The following is a 22,896-nucleotide window of genomic DNA, read 5'->3' on the forward strand; positions in this document are numbered from 1 at the left end:
GATCTTTAAAGAATAAACTGGTCAAGAAAAACTAATTTGGACATCAAATTTATATATTTATATCTGCCATTATGGAAAAAAAAATACATTTTCTAGAAATAAGCCACAATGCATACTGAATATTCATTTTATGACACTCGACTATTTAACTGATTTACCAATAGAAAAAATTTTACATTTTACAATATGTTGCAAAAAGCTATTTTTTTTACACAACATTAAATTATAGTAACAACTTCAGAAAAACTCATTTCAAAACAGGACCCCAAAATGCGGTTTATTTTTCTAAAATTACAGGTTCATTTCAGTTCTTTAATATTTATGGTGTTTCTTAACCAAATTATAATTACTTTTATCACATCAAAAAGCTTGTATGTGTCCAGCAGTATTTTCATTCACCCCACCCACACACATACAAAACTGCATTAGAAACTTTTTTCATATACAAAATTACTTTGGAAACATCCCCTGGTTTCAAAAAAATCACTGCCATCTAGTATGAGATACTGTTGCCTAAGGAAAGTTCAAAATCTTGAACGTATGGAACAAGTATGATTGATGAATCCTGATCGCTGAAGCAAAAGGCTGATTCTCTGTTGATACTAAAAGCTGGATGTGTGCTTCAAAACCCATAAAAACACAGATCTTTTCAAGAATCAGGTAAGAAAAATGGGATCTTCTTGCATCATTTCTGACAAACATACTTGGAAGAACAATGAAATGTATACTGAATATAAGCATTGGGGACATTTTGCATCTATCGGTGTTTTCAGCATATAGTAGCAGTTTAAGTCAAATTCCTGCTTCTTGAAAAAGAATACCGAATTTCGGCTTTAGTAATAGGCAGCTTTCCTATAAGGAAGCCTTCACAGTACAGCACATGATTAAACGTATGTATAAGAATTCAAATATAAGAAAGCAGGAGCAGAACATCTGAACTGAGTGCTTCATGATTAATAGGTACAAAAATATCCATGTTCCACATACTTGATCTAGCATAGGAAAATCAAAGTCTACACATCTAACCAGAAAAAGCTCACCAAGTATTTGATCTGCAATTTAAAACAGCATCTGAGGCAACACTGCTACCAAACAGAAAGAATGTCATTGATCAATTTCAGGCAAGCAGCAATGAAAAAAAAAGATAGGCACTTACACTATCCATCACTTCTAGATTAAACATGTCTGCTTTAAGCACATATTCATTAACTCATTCGGCACTTGCTACTTTGTGATAATAACCAAAAACTGGATAAAAGGTTATATTAATACATCACTCGACTGTGTGGTACATACATTATATATTGGACAGCCTTGGAAACAAAATCTAAGTTTATACTGAAACAAACATGCACAATTGTATACCAAATTTATTAAAATTCTGCTTAAATTTAGCTAATAAATCCAGGGGGAAAATGAACAATTGAAGCTGGAATATTTCTTTCAATCTGAACATTTCAAAAGCATCTAAAGATATGAAACTTCATGCCACACAAAATAAATCCCTAAGATTAGACGAAGGTTAAGAATGAATCACCTTTACTAAGCATACATATTGAAAACACTCCCTAAAGATTATTTTACAGTCTACGTTTTTATAGCAGACTTAACTTGATCTTTAAAAGATTCAAGTGGACATACTTAATAATTCAATTAAGTAAGGCAAATTACTAATTGCAATGTCCTCTGCTAAACAGCAGTGAAGAATCAAACAGTCAAGCAGTATTTTTTTTAATGGAGATGAATTCAGACCCATTCATAGATCATTTATTTTTCATCCTTTAAAATTACCCATTAGAGAAAACAAGAATCAGTTATAGCCAATGAATTGTTGTTTTTTTCTTCACTGTTATATAGAAACCTAAGAAAAGCATATGCCTGCATTTTGGAATATGTGGGTATAATATTTAAGCTCTTTGCAAAAAATAAAAGCATAATTACTAACCAAAGAGGTAAACAATCTGAAATGTTCACAGTGCAGGGCACCCAGGAACTACTACATTATTTTCCATTCTTGAAGACCATATACATGATAGGGTCAAATTAAGAAATATAGTCATGTGCTATATAATATCCAGTAAAAGAGATAATTATTGCACATGTTACTATGTTAATTTGCAACCTGTATTAACGCTAGGTTAATTAAACCAAAATTAGTATTTTAGAGTCCCTGGGAAGCCATCAACAAAGTAGTAGTCAGACACTGGATTTTCTTAAGAAATTATTCTCTGCAAAACAGAAAACACCGTCTATATTCAAAAGCAAAGAATGTGTGCCCTATAAAAGTTACTTTAGCTAGGAAAATTAATCTCACATTGCTAGTATATCACTTAAGCACCTCATATTCAAAATACAGATAACTGTGCCAAAGTTCCTCTTATTAATGGCATCACACAAAGGAAGCAGCATAAAACAGTAACATTCCTGGAAATCAGAAGAATATTGGCACTAGCAGCCTGAAAATCCAATTTTCAATGATTGAGAAGTTAGTAAATTAGGCACTTTTATTACTACAAGATTCAACCTGCGTTAAATACTGACCAAAAGGTTATTTTCACAGATGAAGATTAAACAAAAGAATATGGCATCTTCATCACCAGTTTTTCAACTATCTTACTTTTAACAGATATGCAAATTCCATTAACTTCATGTTATGAATAAATGTGGATGCAGAAAGCAGGCATATAGCCATTAGGTTAGTCTGTAATTTAATTATTTACAAAATGATCAATAAAGAAAACTGAACTTACTTGGAAATTAGTCTGCACCTATTTTGCTGTTATGAAGGCTTACAATATGGTAGTTATATATAAATTTCACTGTATGATCCTTTAACAAGGGTAGTTATATGTTGCAAGAATTTTGCAAGCAAATGGGCTATGCTTAACTTTCAAGCCTATTCTAATTAAATTTCAGAAATCTAAGTGAATACTGTGAATCCAAACTGTCACAATACGGCTAGAGCACTGAGGAAACAAAATTCAGTAGAGGTTTTTATACAATCTGTATTTACATGCATTCCATCAGTGTATTTTGGGCTAGGCCTATAAGTTCAGGTTTTATTGATTGTTGCTATTCCTTTCTATGTTTACACTGATGTAGCACAAAGCATTTTTGAGCTACTACTCTGAAATCAAACTCAATTTTAAGTCAGACCAAAATACTGAAATAAAATGATAGAAACCTAACAAAAAGCCCTTGTTCTTGTTTGAAGGAAGGGATTAGCATAGGGTGATGGTGCCCTTCTGCCAACAATTCCATTACTGTGGAAACCCTTCTAGGTCAACTGGTGGTGTTCCTACAGGCAGTAAATGGCACAGTCTCAACATCTGGTGTTCGGGGGGGGGGGGGAAAGGACCAGCTTTTCAATGATGCTCCTTTTTCCTGATTCAGGCTATCTGTTCTGCCAATCTGATATTGGCAGGCATAGTTAATTCCCTCTTGTGCTACTTTTAGGAGGAGATTTTAAACTCTATAGCTCCATTAGACTAGAAAGCTTCCTCAGACCATCCATGAAACTTTTGCCAGAGGCAGTGTAACTAATAGGGCTTTGAGATTGGCTGGAGTATTTTTTCTTTAGTTTGGATTCCACAGAAGCAATAAGCTATGTAGTTTCATATAATGTTGTTGTTAGTTTTCTTTGTACTATTTCCAAAACTAATTTATTCTATCTGCTACAATTAACTCCCTAAACATACATTTTCATATTTTATTTTTCAAAATACCTATAATTCTGGTTAGAAACAATTTAGACATTTCACACATGGGGAACAGTAAAAGTTATATTAGACACATTCCAATATCACCACCATCTTCTCACTGGAGATGAAACAATGCAACTACTGAATAGAAAGTAAGATAAAATATCACACTAGTAATACAATTTAAATCATGCCTATATTTTTAAAAAGTTCCAATACAGTGCAATAATGAAGATGTGGAAAATAAATTGATTTGAATGATATAAGATCCCAGGCAGAACGATTCTCTCAGAACAAAAGGTTGTTTTTCAACATTCTGAATCATAAAACACCTAGCTTCTTGCTCAGTACAGAATATTGTTCTCTTCAGAAAATCTGTATGTTTTCAGCAGCTGTATCACAAAGTATCACAAATAAAACCATTATCATACATCAGAGCAATTTAAATGTGTAAAAGGTTAACACAGGCAAAGGTAAAATACTCCTCCAAAATCTAGACAGACAACAAATGAGTTAAAAATGCCCACTAATGCATAGCTAGGAACTACTAAATGATATACTGGAAAGTATTTTTGCAGGTAAAAGCTAGACTGCATTTAAAGTGCAACACTATATGGTGCTACTCCCATATTACAATGAGAACAAAACCTTCCAGTCCACCACTAGGTCCCTGCATTGCTTTAAAACCTGAGAAAATGTAAAAGTTGGATTTTAAAAACCCACTCAATTGCTCTGTGCCAGGACTCTAGTCAGCTTGTGCAAATAACCAAGCTTCAGAGGTCAAAATTTTTCATGATCGCATCATGGTCAAACTTGAAGCTCAGAAAAGCACGTGAGGAGAAAGAGAATTTGCAATGGCCATTGCATGACACCGATTGTCCACGTTCTAGTTGCTGGTCTTCAGTGAGATAGCACAAATCACACGCTGTTTCTACATTTAAAAAAATAAAGAATTTAGCAGTGAGTGACAAGAGTCAAAATAATCTCATACAACCCTTTAATAAAACTTCAAATATGTAGTACATATTTCTTAGACATTCGCTAATTTAAAAATTGGACAGGATGGGAACTAAAAATTCAATTATAGTTATATGGTTTTATAAGCTAAGAAAACTGAATTCAGTAGGGGCAGCAGATTGGAGAAAGCTACCTTAGGCAAAGCAGTTCTAAATGGCAATGGCCTTTGTTCCAAGATTGTGTCCTGTTCATCCTTTAAACCCCTATCTTTCAACTTAACATTTATTACTAATCTTCAGAATAAGCAGTGACTCCACCATGGGTTTGCGACATCTTTAGTAAGACTGTGATCACTAACATCTAAAGTATACACAACAGCCATTTTCTCATAACGGTAGCTTGCAGAATTTGTAAACTTGCTCTCAAATAAAGGAACATAAGCATCACTAAAGTAATGTTAAACTTTACAGCTTTTCTCAGAATTTACACTTTGAAAAGTTATAAATTCGCACTATCAAATCAAAACTATTTAAACTGTTATTTAATCTTCCTTTAGGAAATTACTATATAACTATAATGTTGATGAGGGCAGGGATTTAGTTTTCCCTGTTCAGTTGTAATAGGACACTAATTCAAGCAAAGATTTTGCTAGATTGGGCACTGTAAATTATAGAGCTCTAATCTCAGACATTTAAACTAAGGTTTATACAAAGTTATTTACTGATTAACAAATAAGTAATATGTACTGAAATATAAATGGTAAATATCTTTATTTTTACATTCTGCATTGTCTAAAGCAGGGGTGTCAAACTCAATTTCATTGAGGGCTGCATCAGGATTGTGTATGACCTTGAGGGGGGGTGTTGGCCAGGGGGCATGGTCAGGGTGGGTGTGGCCAACTCAACATCACTCATCAAGGTTCCATTTTGGCTGCAATGGCCTCCTGCAGCCTTTTGCCAGCAAAAATAGAGCTCAGGGAGGCTGCCCGGGCTCTGTTTTTGCTGGCAGAGGGCTGCAGGAAGCTATTGCGGCTAAAAACGGAGCCCAGGCAGGCATGGAGTTCCGGTTTCACTTGCAAAGGCACTGCGGGCCATTCCTTTGCTATTTCCAGGGCGAGCACCCCTTGGGTTGGATCCAGCCCCCAGGCCTTGAGTTTGACACCCTGGTCTAAAATAATATAATCAAACATACCTGTTTCAAAATTATCTTGAAGCTTTCTTGGATGCTTCTTTTCACATTTCTAGTTAAGAAGATCATCACATTAAACAATTTTTGGAAAACAAAATTTGTGACCCAACCAAAAAATATAAACATTTTCATTCCTAAACAGAGAATCATTTTAAAAAATGAAGCATTTGCTTAAATTTAACTGGATTATGCATTTTATTATCTGTATCTCCAAATTCTGTATATGATGCACCTTCTAAAGTAGTGCTTTTAAGCAGACAAAACTAAAAAGAAAAACAGAGACAGACTGGTCTGGTGGTTAAGGCACTAGGCTAGAAATCAGAAAACAGCCTTAGCCATGAAAGTCAGCTGGGTGACTTTGGGCCAGTCCCTCTCTCAATTAGTAATTACGGGGTGTGTTGTTGTTGTTTTGCTAAGCCGATTTTCTATGAGCTCCTAAATCATTCCATTTTTGTTTTTTTTATAAGAAAATGAATACTTATTTTTAAATAAGTTGTCCTTCTAATGGTACATTTTAAACACTCCATTCAAGCAAACACATATGCCAATCTGTATATTTTTGGAGCTAATAAATATATCACAAAATTCAGACAAGTGGAAAATCAGATTTACTCACTTGCCCGAAAAACAGCTTCTAACAGGTATTCTTCAAAATACAGTCTGAATTACACTGTCAAGTGTCTTTGCTCTTTTACTTCTCCCACAATCATAGTCTTAAAGACTTTAATTTGAAGTTCCACAAATTGCATTGTACTTGTCTCTCTTGTAGTTACTATAGAGAGTAGCCCTTCCTTTTTACTCTTCACTTCCTCTTTAATCTTCCCTTTGACTCAACCAAAACATGAACTTTATCAATTTCCATTAGCTCTTCCTATTTGATGGGGAGAAGGAGGAGGAAGAGTTCTTTTTCGGATGACAGAAAAGATATGGCAGACCTACCATAACCCAAGAACATTTAACCAAATATGCTACCAAAGAACAAAATTATCCAATAGCATTTCATGCTGCAGGACTCTTCCTAGCTAACTTAAAAATATATTACTAATAATCAATGCTCCTACACCACTATTTTATGCAGCAGCCTAACAAGACTGCACAAAAAAACTATTACAGAATGACTGCAAGATATTCTCAATGCATCTAACATTACGTGCATTGTATGCCTTGATATTAACAGAGCACATTTCCCATTTTTCCTATCAAGCCCAGATAAAAGGTGGGGTAGTTCTCAAGAATAGCAATATCCAAAAGCTACCTATTGAGATCAAAAACTTTGTTTGCCAACAGAGAGAGCTGAATACACAGGTTTATTTTATGTCACAAGCTATCTCAGCAATCAAAGCACTGATTTCCAGAGCCACTGCTGGGCACCCAGTAGATGTCACTAGCACACAGTGCTTAATGCAAAAATTATTCCAAATTCCAATTCAAAGTGCTTCCCCATTTGCATTTACCTTTGTGCATCTTACCAAAGTTTGGTTCTGTTTGGCTGGCTGATTCTGAACTCCATTTGTTCTCTTTTTTTGATTAGGAATATCTTGATACTGCTTTTTGCCATTGCCTCGTGCATTCTAAGCAAGTAATGCAGCAACAACAACAAATGAACCAAGGACAGCATTCAACTGAAAATGTTTAGTTTTAAAATGTATTTATGTTTATAACAAAATACATCTAATTTAGCAAAATATATTTATTTACTTTCATTGATTGATTTGATGCTGCACAACTCTAAATGAGCCTGAGCAGGTAACAACACAGCAAAACAATGTAACAGACATCAGAAAATAACAGAATCAAACTCAGACAAAAAAGCAAGATGACAAACCCAGTAAACCACCCAAAACTGACATCCAATAAAGGGGGCAGCAACCCCGCTACTCCAAGGGTTCTCAGTTGTTCACCAATTAATATGTTTAGTTTATTGTAAACAATATCTTGCTCCATTTAAAAGGTAAGGATCTGAGAAGTTCAAGAAGTTTAAAAAAGGTTTAAAACATAGAACACAATTCTTATCAAACCTGATCTAATAATAACAATTTTTAATAGAAACTCACCTTTAGTTTTAAAGCTTCAGGCATCTCCAAATGATTGTTATATGGCTTTTGTTGCTGTAATTGCCTCTGCCTTGTTGATTGGTCTCCCATGGGTGTATCTGTAAACACCTGCTGACTGTAATGGAGTTTGGATCTAATTCATTAAAAAAAATTTTTTTAGAAAAGTCCAGAACACAATTATAATTATACAATACAGCTGCATTTATAAGACTATTCTATCAAATAGTCATTTAACAGTGTATTAAATTTCTTTTCAGACCATTTTTGCTTTGTTCCAAAGGCACTGAAAAATGGAAAAACATCCAATATCCAGACACAGTAAGTATTCCAAGTGAGGCCTGAATAGACTAGAATGAGAAAATTACTTTCTATAATCTGGACTCTGTGCTTCTTGATATGTTTCAAAATATTTGCTTTCTTAGCAGCTATATCATATTGCTAGCTCATACTCAACTCATAATCTACTAAAATACATACATCCTTTTCACATGTACTAGTATCCCCCAGCCTATACTCATGCCTTTCGATTTTTCTTTCTAGATGCCTTTTTCCTTGTTAAATTTCACCGTTCTTTTTGGCTCACTGTACAACATATTCCTCATTTACCTACTGAATATTAAATATTAGAGCTGTGCAAAAATGAAAACATCTTGCTCCCATCTTTGTTAACTTTTTATTAATAATGAAAAACTGCATCACAATTTTTCTATCCCTACATTTAAGAATGGAACAGGAAAGATAATACTTTCTAATGTTGTTAGAGAAACTCTACAATTTCTCATCAGCATGGTAAATAACTATGTTAGGCAAGGGAATCATTATTATCATGATCATCATCAGTATTTGGTAAACATGATCAATTATAGCAATCTGAAAATGCAATGTATCCAAAAGGCATCAGGATTGGGAAAGCAGATAAATTACATCAGGTAACTCATGTCTTAAACTATTATTATTCACTTCATTTTCAGAAATAAACCCCATTTGCCCTCCATTTGAAAGCAATTAGCAAGTTTTAACGATCAGTTACCTCTGTTTTTCTATATTGGATTTAGGTGGTGTGCTGCTACTGGCAGATGAGAACCCATTGTCACTATCTGAAGAGTCTCCATACCGCCGAGAAAGCCAGTCTCTTAAGGGTCTGTAAAGGGTTAATTAGAATAGCAATATTGATTTTTGAAGCATGATTTCAAAACCCCACCCTTAAAATCTTCAATACAGAAATGGAACATAATATTGAACGAACCTAATGAAGGGAATGGTCATAAAAAACTTGTTAGGTGCCAAACCTAGTTTCGACTTCGGTGTCATGTCATTTCTATGGCAAGGCAATTTATCAATTGAAAACCATTCAATGTTCTGAAACACAGAAAAGAGATTACTTAACATTTTACAGATACGATATAAATAATCACTCCTATTAACCTTCTAATCAAGAAATAAAGCATATCTTTAGGAAGCTTTTCTATCACAAAACATAATTTCAATTCTTTATACTGAAATGTGCAAATATGGTAAATACAGGTAGTCCTCAGTTAACAACTGGTAACTGGGATTGGCAACTCCATTATGAAGCAACACGGTTATAAAATGAAAAATCATATGGCCACCCCAACTTATAATGGAACTTCTATCAGTTCCAGCTGTTAAGCAAATTATGCATGACATAATACGACTTCAACTGGTGACTTACTGGCAGCTTTCCCATTGACTTTGATTATCCGAAACCAGCAGTTAGACTGCAAATGGCAATCATGTGACCAAGGGACACTGACTGTCATAATTGTGCAACAGTTGCCAAGCACCTGAATCGCGATCACATGACCACGGGACACTGTGACAACTGCAGCTTTCAGCACTATTATAATTTGAGTGGTCACTGAACAAGGGCTACCTGTAATATAAACAAAAGGCTACTACAAAATGATTTCACCAACATTTAGAATTCTTCTTGTCTCTTCCTCAAGTTCTCTTACCTACTGTTTGCAAATAATGTGCCACTACAACATTTATCTCTAGTAAGTATGGCTTTATTAAAATAAATGAATAATCCCTCGAGATTGGACTGCTGAAATGCATTCTACATGAATTTGCCCTAGAAGAATATCCAGAGGCCTCAGCTGAATGCAGAATGCAGTGGCACGGGCATATGCACCCCTCAGAACAACATATTTTACATTTCTGCTCCGCAAGCTGCAGTGGCTGCCAATTTGCTTCCAGGTCCAATTCAAGGTACTGGTTTTAACCTTTAAAGTCCTTCATGCATGGGACTGGGCTATCTGAGTGACCACCTCTCTCCGCTTGAGCACATCAGCCCACTTCATTAAATCGGGCAGAGAAGGCATGCTGCAGGTGCAATCAGTTAGGGACTTACATTGGATGGGTCCCAGGAGAAGTGCCTTCTCTGCCATGGTGCCCTCCCCCCTTAGGGAATGTGCTTTCCTCCAAAATTAAATTAGCTCCATCCGTTTGACACTTTGGAAGTCCCTCAAGGCCTGGTAATGTTATCAGGCCTGGGGCTCCCAGGGAACCAGAAAAATTATTTGATGGCTCCTTTGTTGAGGTGGCCATTCCTATCCTTTCTCTGCCCAAGGTTTGCATACTAATTTTTATAATGTAAAAATATAAAATTTCATGTTAAAATATAAGTATCTGTTGTTTTACTCAACTGTTGTATACCACTCAGAATCGCTTTTGGTGAGATGGATAGCTATACAAATTTGTTTAATACATAAATATTGTACCAGGTAAGCAAATTTATTTCAGTGAACCTTGGAACTGGATGAGATGAAAGTGCCACTTCAGAAGTAGAAATCATTGCCAACATGTTCATTGAGGACCATCTGAATATACTTTAGGAAGCTCCGTGAATATAAAATACTGGTAGTGGTATCCTTTGTTGATGATAGAGGCAGTTCAGTTATATCAGGAATAGATCAAAGATATGATTCTTTGGTCTACTAGCACATTCCCAAATCAGCACATTTCATTATTCGAGTTTACAGTTAGCAGATTTCAGTTCTCTCCCAAAGGTAATATGACAAAAATAAAAGAAAATAACAAGGACAAAGATTAAAAACAAGGTTAATCTTTCCTATCCCCTGCTCTAGTTACTTGAAGGCAGCAGGGCTCTGAAAACAGTTTACCTTGCATTTCTCTGTCCAAGAAAATAATAATTTTAAATAAGGAAAGTATCAGACCTGGATTGTAAAAACTCTAACTTCTCTTTGCTCCCACATAATGATCATCCAGATTTCTACAATTTGGGCCCACCTAATGTAAATATCATAAAGGTTTATATCAAAATGCATGATATTCCTCAATAAGCTTACAATATCATTAATTGCTTAGTATCTGAGCATTCAATTTGAGTTGAAAGATAGATTTACCCGAATCTCTCTTCTTGTTTTAGGATTAAATTTTGTGTCCTTTGGAATTCCCGGGATGATATACAATCGTGCTAGCTGATCATTGATTCTTAATTCAATATAGTCATCTTTATTAATAAAATCTTTTATATCAAAACCGGTTTCTTCAAATACCTGAAAAAGGATAAAATTAGAAAAAAAATTATATTTTATAAAGTTGAAAAAATAAGAAATCTGATTCAGACTTTTGCTATAAAAATCTGGCTTGATTATGATGTTGTCTGACTAAAATTATAATTCTTTACTACAGCTTTAAGAAAGCAAAAAAGATATGATTAGAACTACCAACTGTCATTTCCAGTGATGGCTTCTGGAGAAAGGAAATGCGATTGCCTCTGATTAGACACCACTTTTCGCTTGCTCTTATTACTTGACTCTACATGGACATAATAACATAGTATCTCCCAGGAAATTTTGATCAACTAGTAATAAACAAATACCATAAAATACTTGGTAAGTTTGGAAATTATTTTATCCCTTTGTCATCACTTGCATTAATGAAACCTGGAACACGGATAAATCACATCTCAAATAAAGGCACTAGGATCTATTTAATGTAGAAAAGTGTGTAAGTATCTTGCATGTAGAATATACAATATGCATGTTCTATTCCTGAGAAAATATACAGTATTTATGTAGTTACTAAGGAGTCAATACCAATCTGATATTATATATGTATTCTAAAAATCTTTTCAATTTAAAATGCTTGGATATTAGCAGGATGAATTGCCAAGATTGAGACTGGGTGGTAACTTAGCCCCAAGGCTGAAGTTTTGCTAGTTGGTCAATTGCATTAACAAGAGCCACACCGACAGCAAGAATATCCTCAGATTAAGACATGCAGAAGCAGACATGCTTGCCTTCCAATGAAGATTTATAAAGGGCAGAGCTGCTAAAAAAAAGAAATTGTTGGTTGATTGGTTGGTGTGGTTGTGCTGGACTGTGTGTATCAAGAAGCAAGAACTGAAGCTGCTGGAGGAAAGGCACAGTGTTGGAGAAAGGAAGAAGGAGGATTGTACAGTTGAGGGCCTGCAGAATCAGTGAGATCCGTAAAGCTGATTGGCTGGCAAAAAGGACTGAAGTATTGGAAAGGACCGACCAAGAATCAGTGCAGATAATGTTGACTAAGGTGCTGCTTTCCAAAAGGCCCAAAAGTTATTTTCCCCTCTTTATACCTCCTATATCAGGGGGGTCAAACTCGATTTCATTGAGGGCCACATCAGGGTTGTGTTTGACCTTGGAGGGCCAGGAAAGCGCCCCGTCCCTCTTCACACGGCACCCCTGGGGACTGAGACTTAAGAAAACGCTGTGGGGAGAGGCATTTGTCAGGAACAAATGCTGAATTCATGGAGTGTTGAGTTTGAACTTTTCTGGATTCCTTGCATTGTTTCTGGATTTCTGGCCTTGCTCCTTTGCTTCCTGGACATCTCAACTTGCCCTGCTGGATTTCTTGCTTTGCAGCCATGGTGCTCACAGCGTTGGGCTGGACTATTTGCAGCCAGAGGCTGCTTGAGGGGTGTGTGTGTGTGTGTTTGTGTGTGTGTGATCACTTTGGTCTGGGACCTGCCAGAAATGTGGAAGCATTTGGGGAAATTTGGAGTAATAAAGGGGCGGTTTGAACTGCCAGCTGCCTGTGTTACCTCTGTGCCATGCCCCGGGTCATCACATGTATGCTGTTATTATTTATAAAGTTTCAATTTGAAAAATAACAATGCATGTTTTTCTGGATAAAAGTTTTTATCCCTTTCCCATCCTCTGACAGGAATATGTCAAACAATGTAATAAACAGAATCACCTCTCTGGCAGCACAGTCATGTGGAGCTTCCTCTTTATTCACTTTTCCTTTTGGAAAACCCCAGCCAGATTTTGCTAAATAACCCTGAACTAGTAGCACCTGCAAAACATAAATATTCAATCAAGATTATAAAATCAACTCATGGTAAATAGACAAACAGCTTAAAATACAGAAGAGTTTGATCCTAAAGCCTGAATTAAAGTAAAAAAAAAAATGAAACAAAACCAATAACATACACTCTTCTATAACAGTAGGGAAATACACTGCTCAAAAAAATAAAGGGAACACTTAAACAACACAATGTAACTCCAAGTCAATCACACTTCTGTGAAATCAAACTGTCCACTTAGGTAGCAAGACTGATTGACAATCAATTTCGCATGCTGTTGTGCAAATGGAATAGATAACAGGTGGAAAGCATAGGCAGTTAGCAAGACATCCCCAATAAAGGAGTGGTTCTGCAGGTGGTGACCACAGACCACTTCTCAGTTCCTATGCTTTCTGGCTAATGGTTTGGTCACTTTTGAATGCTGGCAGTGCTTTCACTCTAGTGGTACCATGAGACGGAGTCTACAACCCACACAAGTGGCTCAGGTAGTGCAGCTCATCCAGGATGGCACATCAATGCGAGCTGTGGCAAGAAGGTTTGCTGTGTCTGTCAGCATAGTGTCCAGAGCATGGAGGTGCTACCAGGAGACAGGCCAGTACATCAGGAAATGTGGAGGAGGCCGTAGGAGGGCAACAACCCAGCAACAGGACCGCTACCTCCGCCTTTGTGCACAGAGCGATAGGAAGAGCACTGCCAGAGTCCTGAAAAATGACCTCCAGCGGGCCACAAATGTGCATGTGGCTGCTCAAATGGTCAGAAACAGACTCCATGAGGGTGGTATGAGGGCCCGACGTCCACAGGTAGGGGTTGTGCTTACAGCCCAACACCGTGCAAGACATTTGGCATTTGCCAGAGAACACCACAATTGGCAAATTTGCCACTGGTGCCCTGTGCTCTTCACAGATGAAAGCAAGTTCACATTGAGCACATGTGACCGACGTGACAAGGTCTGGAGACACTGTGGAGAACGTTCTGCTGCCTGCAACATCCTCCAGCATGACCGGTTTGGCAGTGGCTCAGTAATGGTATGGGGTGGCATTTCTTTAGGGGGCCGCACAGCCTTCCATGTGCTCGCCAGAGGTAGCCTGACTGCCATTAGGTACCGAGATGAGATCCTCAGACCCCTTGTGAGACCATATGCTGGTGCGGTTGGCCCTGGGTTCCTCCTAATGCAAGACAATGCTAGACCTCATGTGGCTGGAGTGTGTCAGCAGTTCCTGCAAGACAAAGGCATTGATGCTATGGACTGGCCCGCCCGTTCCCAGACCTGAATCCAATTGAGCACATCTGGGACATCATGTCTCGCTCCATCCACCAACGCCACGTTGCACCACAGACCATCCAGGAGTTGAGGGATGCTTTAGTCCAGGGGTGGGAGGAGATCCCTCAAAAGACTATCCGCCACCTCATCAGGAGCATGCCCAGGCGTTGTAGGGAGGTCATACAGGCACGTGGAGGCCACACACACTACTGAGCCTCATTTTGACTTGTTTTAAGGACATTACATCAAAGTTGGATCAGCATGTAGTGTTTTTTTCCACTTTAATTTTGAGTGTAACTCCAAATCCAGACCTCCATGGGTTGCTAAATTTGATTTCCATTGATAACTTTTGTGTGATTTTGTTGTCAGCACATTCAACTATGTAATGAACAAAGTATTTAATCAGAATATTTCATTCATTCAGATCTAGGATGTCTTATTTTTGTGTTCCCTTTATTTTTTTGAGCAGTGTGTACCTGGAAGATCTGCTTTTAAAATTGCCTTTAAGAGTCAACAGTTAAATTACTGTCAATTCTACTCAACAAAGCTAAAAAGAAAATGCCTTACATTTTCAAGGGTCTCATCAAGAATGATTGCACCATAAGTTGGCACTCCCATTTTGTACTCTTTCCATTCGTCTAAAACCTTCTGAACATCTTCGCCTTGAGGAAGCAAAAAAGGACAATGGCTGAAAAGTACAGGGAGTCAAGGAAATTAATTGACCAAAACACACCTCAAAACTTCAAACCACATTTCTACTGCTTTTTTCTTCCTATCAGCATGCTGCCTTTAGTAAAAAATAGTTCTTTTGCTCAGTCATTTACTGGATAGGATTCAGTGTCTATAATTAAAAACAATTTGGGAAATCCATCTGACTGTGGAGTCACTTGTCCTAGTCATCTGTACAAGTTACAATTTCCCTTAACTCTTATTTCCTTATTATTGCCCATGACCCAAATACCTCCAGGTGTATGCACAGAAGTTGTTAGGAATATAAGTCACCTAACAGGTATTTGGGTTAGAAATATATAAACCAGGATAAACATTTTAAAACTTTATCTTTTAAGAAAATGCAAAACTGTAATTAGGTGTGGTTTCTCAAACGGCCATAAGATGGAGCCAGAAACCTGGTTTGTCTTAGCCTTAGTCTCAGAAGAGAGTGTGAGTGTATCACTGTTTCCTTCTGTTGGAAAGTATTGCCGTTTCTCCATTTCTTTTAATTGACTGATATTACTGGATTTAATGTAAGTCTGATACTGAACTGTTTTTGACACTGGAATTTGATATTGAATTATCCCTGGATTGAAAAAAATGTCTGATTTACCTGTGAATGACTTTGGACTGCCTATTTTGGACTTTGCTTAATGTTTTTGGAATTAAAAACCTACATTTACTGTACAGTGTATCTGTGTGCTGTGTGTATTATTCAAACACTACTCTCAAATACGTCTCCCTGTTTGCGCTCATTCTCCTAACGGGGAATTACCTCAACAGAAGCCCCTTGCATTTATCAACCCTTTTATTTAGTTTACTGAGTTTCATGCAAAAGTAATTTATGTTCTTTGTTTTCTTAAAAAAAAAAAGAACTATGTGTTCTTTTTGTTCTCAACAAGCTCTTCAAAATTTCAACAAAGACAATAATGACCAGATTCTACCACCAAGTGGGGACACTTTTTTTTAAACAGCCTTTCTGATACCAGCCATTTTACAATAATTTCAACTGCAGTTTCTCTCATTCTGATATGTATTCCACAGGGGTTTAAATGTTGGGAAACTCTGCTCTAAGTAACCATAAGAACATTAAAAATCTCAAGACATTCCTTAACAATGTTTAAAACCACTGAGACTAAGCTGTAAACAAAAGCCAGCTATGTAATATGATCAAGTTTATAATATGAAAAAGCTGGCAGTAAACAATTTTAGAGTGGGATACTAAGTGAAACATCATGTGACTCTGACGGGTTTTCAATGTCATTTCCCATTCTGTGATTAAGCAAGGCACTGCAGGTCATGAAACGAAGGATCTCATGACTATGAGCTGCAATTTTATTGCTGGCTTCTCCAATCGTGAAATGCCTGAAAGTCAATCATGTAACCCTGGGGACACTGGGATGGTCATAAATGTGAGGACTGACCATAATTTTACTTGTTCAGTGCTATCATTATTTTGAATGGCCACTAAACAGGTCAATTATTAAGTGAGATCTACCTTAGTCGTCAATAGTTACCAAAGGATACTTTAATAATGCTTTTAGATGAAGCTGAATAAATCAATTCAATTTTAAGAAAAAAAATGGTTCTGCTACCTCCTTTGTTGACCCATGAGAGCAGAAAATGATAAAAAAGTATAATCTCCCTATTTAAAAAATCCTATTCCTTTTTTAACAAATATGTTGCAGAACTTAATAAACTTATGGTATTGAAATAGTTCTTTGATATTTTTCTAGTTAGTTATAATATCTTCACAAAAACACTGGGTTTTCAAATCCAGACTAAATAGGATATCCTGCTACGATTATTTTCATAAAATGCAAATATATTTTATAGCTGGTTATTTGAATAAATGTATAAAATAGGTAATAAACCTAATAAACCTGGGGAAATGCCTTCCTGAATAAAGCACTCCCACATTAAGCATTTTAATCTGGAGTGTATTCCTAAACCAGAGTTCCCCAACCTTTGCAGTTTTGTGGATTGGTGGGAGGAGGGGATGGTTTGCATGCACAATAGGCAAATGCCCACACATGCAGCTCCATCTGCAGAAGCAGCAGGCACATGCACACAAGGCTGCTGGAGCGCGCGCACACACACACACAGTGCTCATGGGAATGGGCATGTATGCATACACTCACACACTCGCCAATTCCGTGGCCCTGTTTTGAAAGGCTCAAGGCCTGGTAGTGGGCTACAGTTCGGAGGTTGGGTACTACCCCTGTCTTAGACTCTCAAGTGCTAAATGCATGGTTAATTAATCAGGTGAAATCAGCATAAGAGATCAGGTCACAGAAAAAAAGTTTGATGGAATTGTGATATCCTAAAACAGGGACCCCAACTCCTGGGCCATGGCCCACTACCAGGCCTTGAGCCTTTTCGAATAGGGCTGCAGAAATGGTGGGCAAACACGGACACACATCGTCACTCAAGTTCCTCAACCTTTGCAGCTTTATGGGACGGCAAAGGGGGGAGCGGGGATCAAATGGAGTTGCAGATGCACACGTTTGCCCATCACACATGCAGAATCACCCCCTCTTCTCCCCCCCCACTAGTTCACGAAGTCAAAAAAGTTGAGGAATTCTGTCCTAAAATATATGTATTGACTCCAAATTAATATGCAGTTTCTGAATTTTCAAGTTATAAGACTTCATTCCAAGGAATTCAGGAACGTTTTCTTTCTTCCAGCAAGATAACACTGTGCTACATAAAGCATTAATTTAACACTTAGCAGGATAACAGGTTTTCAGTAGCCTTGGGATACATACTCTTCTCCTTTCTTTTCAAAAGCATTAAATTTCATGCCAAAACTTTAGCGTGTTGATTGTATTGACACTGGTTTACTTGTTACAATTTATACTATCTAGATGTTACATATCTGTAAATACCTTTAATGTTATTTTATATTTTCAAATTATTACTTCAAATAATTATTATACAACTTAAAAAATAAATCTGTCTGAAAACTGGACTGCAACAATACGAAGTCCAATTCTGTGGTCAGGGAAGTTAGAAACATGACTTACGTAATTTTAAAATGCAACGAAATCAAAAACACCTGTCTAATTAGCACTCTCTAATTCAAATATATCAAAGACATTGAGCATTATTTACAACTACATTTAATCCAGAGCATCAACATACACATGATGCTCCCACAAAGTAAATTTCCAGATTCAATTCAGTGGAGAGGCAATCTATCTTCTTTAACAATAGTTAAGTTCAATATATTGTGGTTGTTTATTTTGATATATAAACTCAGCTTTTTGAAATGTTTATGGCAGGAGTGAGCAATTACTTTTAGCCTGGAGGTCACACTTTGTTTACGTCCTGCCCTATACCTGAAGGGAACTGCTGCTATTATCATTACTATATATATATATATATATATATATATATATATATACACAAAAAAGTGAAATCACAGTTTTTTAGCTGGTGCTGGCTTTCATAGCGTTCTGCCCAAGAACCCAGGATGTTTAATGTATTAGGTTAGTATACATGCAGATCCAAGCAGTATAGCCTTTTTTAATTCACAGATGTAAAATCTGTCAATCGCAGATTTTCTAAGTGTTGTCCAAGGCTTTTTGGTATGTCATCCAATGTGCCAATTATTGCCAGGTTATAGCATAATCTTTCAATTTTCAGAACTTGGTACTTTGTGATCTTCCCAACTCTGTCTTCTATTCTACTATCCCCTGGTATTGCCATAGCAATTATTCAGTTTTATTTCAATCATAGCTAAATCTGGTGTGATACACATCAAGAATTAATCTATTCGCATTTGGAAATCCCACAATATTTTAATCTGCTCATTTTCAACTACTTTTTCAACCATATACTCTCAGCAATTTTTCATAGTACATATTTTTTATTGATGTTCCAGTGAATTAATTTGATGACTGCGTTGTCACTGTTTATAGTCACTTTGTGCAACCTTCTTGCAGAAGCTAAGTATCTGATCTACTGTTTTTCTACTTCTTTGCACAATCTGCACTTTGAATCATTTGATTTTTTTAATTCTGATCTTGATTGCATTAACTCAAATAGCTTGCTTTTGAGCAGCCAAAATCAAGCCTTCAGTTTCTTTTTAAATGTTCCATTTGTAAGATGTCTGTTTTTATCTTTATCCATTTTCCCCATGATCTTTTGTAGAAATTGGCCATGAAATACTTTTCTTTATCAGCATTCATCTCATGTTTTTATGAAATAATTTTGATGTTTTGTTTTCTGTACATTAAATTCCAATTTTTAATTTGCATCAGTGCTTGTTTTTAGCTATCTTTTACATAATCAGCTAATGCATGTTTTTCTTCCTTGACTGTTTCTTTGTCCTGATGTAATCCCCTGCTTCTATTTCTGTGGTGCAAGTATAATTTATCATTGTTGCTGTTGTTATTGTTATTATTATTGTTAAATTTATAAGCCACGTGATTCCCAGCTACTCTGGGTGGTTTGCATATATTTCCAATGCAACCTTTTTCCTATCTATATTTTAATATCATCTGTATGTTAAACAAAATCACATAGAAAGGATATCAGCTTTAGCAAAATCTCTTATCCCACACTGAGGTAATCCTGGTGTGTTCTGCATGTAGAAATCCAGGTAAAACCAATGGGCAAGCTCAATCTGAAAACAGACTCGAATTGCATTGTCTCGTTCTTCACTTGGAATGTGCAAAATAAATCGACTGTCAAAAGTAAAAAATAAATTTAAGAAATAAGTATATTGTTATTTCTGTGGTTAAAATACAACATAAATAAATTCAATACTTCTATAAAACAAGTCCAAGCTGCAAAAAGATTTAAAATTGGGACAGGCAAGTTAGAGGCATATGGAGACTATACTAATTCTGGACAAATAGCAATGACTGAGTCTAAGATCTATGGTGAGACATTCCAAGCTTCAGTATAAGAATTAATACACCACCAAACCAAGGCTAGTGAAATTTGAAGATTCAATTTTTTAAGGGGAACAGTGCACAACTTGCAGCTCCACAACCATGAAGTTTTTTGGTATACCCTTTGAGACCCTTCAATCCAGGGTCTCAGGGTGACATAGGAGGAAAATAAAATAATTGTTATTAGATTTCCTCACCCACTTCCACACACCTCTATATAGTCAACTCAAATCAGCAAACATATCCAATACTGCTGCCTCCTATTTGTCCCACAAAAACCCTGCGAGATGGGTTGAGCCAAGAGAGTGTGACTGGTTCAAAGACACCTAGCTGGCATTCATTCATTCATTTTATATGGCCATCTAACTCACTCACTGTGACTCCAGTGGCTTACAAAAATAAAACATCCACTATAAAACCCAACAAACCCCTGGCAACATCAATCAAACTAGCTAGCTGATGCACTCCATATCACCTTGGGCACAGGCCACTAGCAAACTTCATGGCTTCAGGGCCTTTCAAAACGCCATTCACGTCTAAGGGAAGCCTAGAGTTTACAGTTTTCTGGTTTCTACACTGACTCCTTATTTTAATATGTAATTTAAAGTTACACTGCTTCAGAATTTTTCTTTGTCTTGCCCCACCTACCGTACTTACTGGGATGTGGCCGGTACAAATGTTCTCTATAGGACAAATAATATATCTCTTCTATAAGGATAAATTGTAACATTCTGAATAATTTACTGTAACAACAGGCTATCTTTGAGCTTAATACTGAAAATGTTATGTAATATTTATGAAATTATTACTGTAACTACATGATGAATATGAATGTAATTCTTAAACTATTAGAACAAATTATCAAATTAATATTTTGCATTTTTCATCCAACTGGGAAAAATTTCAAGAGTTTAATAATAAATCAAATCTTGGAAATCTGTAGTCTGCACAATATTGCTTATAAACTATAAACTAAATAGTTTTTAAAAAAGTTATTACCAGTCAGGAACCATTTTCATTGTAACCAACAGTTAACTAGACATTCAATAGCAATTATGTCAAATGGAAGCATTTATGTATTCCATTTATAGGTCACTAAATCTTACTAGGGCCTCCCAGCATTTTTTAAAAATCTTGAAACAGTTCTAAATGAGCTGTCACCTTTTTCGATTACAGTTTCATTAACTAAATGTCTTTTCTACAATTACATTTTTACAAGCAATTATTTCATGGATCCTTAATTTATTTTTAGATTATGTATCCGAGTAAGACTAGCCCAAGAGGCATCTCAACTTTTCTCTACCAAGAGAAAAGGCAATTCATGGCTACCAGCTACGTATACTAATTTTAATAAATTCACAATCCAATCCATCAGACTTCTTTAGTAATGTTTAACTTTGTCAAAAGTTATTTTACATTTTCCATCCCTGACTTTTAAAGTAACATCCTGCCCAACAAAAGCAATACAGAATAACATTCTCCTTGCTCTTTCTCCAGGTTTTATTGCAAGTTCGGCTTTTTAAAATATAGCTCAGTTTAATTAAATAACTTAAGTATCTAAACCCTGGTAGATGTTAACACACACACTGTATATAAACATGACTATCCAGAAACCTAATTGCTAACTAAACTTTGTATTCATATAATTACAACCAGCCAAGAATTTATCCTGGCCCTACTTAAATCTAATCAATATTTTTATAATCAGTTAAGTCAGAATTGAGCCAAAATATCTGATCTAGCCTCAGGCTTTTCATTCTTTTATCTTTCATTTAAAGATACATAAGGTTAATGGGTACTTCACCTCTATTGGTTCTCTTCCACAATAAATGTTAATGCTTTTGATCAGTTTCTTAATTAAGGCTGGTATAAAACGTTCCCCGTTTTTTTTTAATGTAACTTTTTAAAAAAGTTATGCGTGAGAAAAAAATTATCGATTTTTAAAAAATAATTTCAGAATTATTGGAAGTTATCAGAAATCTGAACAATTCAACAGAACTGCAAAAATGTTTCAAAGGGGGGATGAAATTAACTCGTTTTATAGAATAGATCCGTGGATCTTATTGGAGCTTCAGACCGCAGAAAGCCACAAACTCTGGCTTAACGGACTGCAGTCACTGTTTGCAGGTAAACCATGGTTTGGCTTAACCTTGTGTGGAAATCCAGCCAAGTGCAGTTTGTTTAATAATTCACGAATTACGGCTCAGCATGATGGATGGATCTCATCCATCACCCCTCTCCGTCCAAGCACTTTTAATTTAAAATTATTTCACCGCAACCGAGGCAACTGTGCAGGTCCCTCGGACCGCTTGCTACCACACTGAGGAGGAGGAGGAGGAGGGGGTGGCAGGCATTTTGGAGGGAGAAGGAGGAGGACCGCAGGGGCCACTCCCGCTGTGTTTTCTGGGCGGAAGCGTTACCTGCACAGGTCGTCCAAGACGCTGCCGGGAATCTCAGGGCGTTTGGTCTCCATGGAGAAAGAGCGCAGCTCATCCCGGCGCAACGAGGCCCGAAGAGCGCACGACGCAGGCCTGAGGGGCAAAACCAAACCGGGCGAAGAGAGCCAAGGCGGGACCTCGCCGATTCCATCCCATAGGAAAGAAGGGGGCTTCGGGAGAACCAATCGGATCCCTCGACGTTCGAAGAGGCGGGTTGAGAAGAGATCGTAGCCAATCATCGTGACGTAACCAAGATGAGAGCTCTCTACTATTAACGAGCGATCCAGGAGGGCGGGCGGTTCACTGCCGCCAGCGGCGGGGCCGGGAAGGAGGACGGGGTGTTTGGGGGGGTC

The 22,896-nt window shown here is 36.8% G+C and overlaps 1 protein-coding gene across 6 annotated transcripts; it reads right to left on the reverse strand.

Moving 5' to 3' along the window:
* Positions 1-255: 255 nt before the first annotated feature.
* DCP2 (decapping mRNA 2) lies at positions 256-22,692 on the reverse strand. Of its 6 annotated transcripts, none has more exons than XM_087926945.1 (11): positions 22,526-22,692; positions 19,744-19,895; positions 15,061-15,188; positions 13,124-13,222; positions 11,290-11,442; positions 9,147-9,259; positions 8,931-9,041; positions 7,901-8,033; positions 7,301-7,417; positions 5,850-5,898; positions 256-4,632 (listed from the first exon to the last, which is right to left on the reverse strand). In XM_087926945.1, exons 1-11 carry the CDS (start codon positions 22,576-22,578, stop codon positions 4,475-4,477), a joined length of 1,266 nt encoding a protein of 421 aa, XP_087783071.1. In that variant the 5' UTR covers positions 22,579-22,692; the 3' UTR covers positions 256-4,474. The 6 variants fall into 6 exon arrangements, with proteins under 6 accessions (XP_087783071.1, XP_026575791.1, XP_087783074.1 ...); XM_026720006.2 differs by having other exon boundaries at positions 7,316-7,417; positions 22,526-22,677; XM_087926946.1 differs by having other exon boundaries at positions 3,696-4,632; positions 7,901-8,015; positions 22,526-22,677.
* Positions 22,693-22,896: the final 204 nt, after the last annotated feature.

Source organism: Pseudonaja textilis, chromosome 2 (genome assembly GCF_049901715.1).
Source record: "Pseudonaja textilis isolate UNSWEBS1 chromosome 2, rPseTex1.2, whole genome shotgun sequence".
Classification (NCBI taxonomy): Eukaryota; Metazoa; Chordata; class Lepidosauria; order Squamata; family Elapidae; genus Pseudonaja; species Pseudonaja textilis.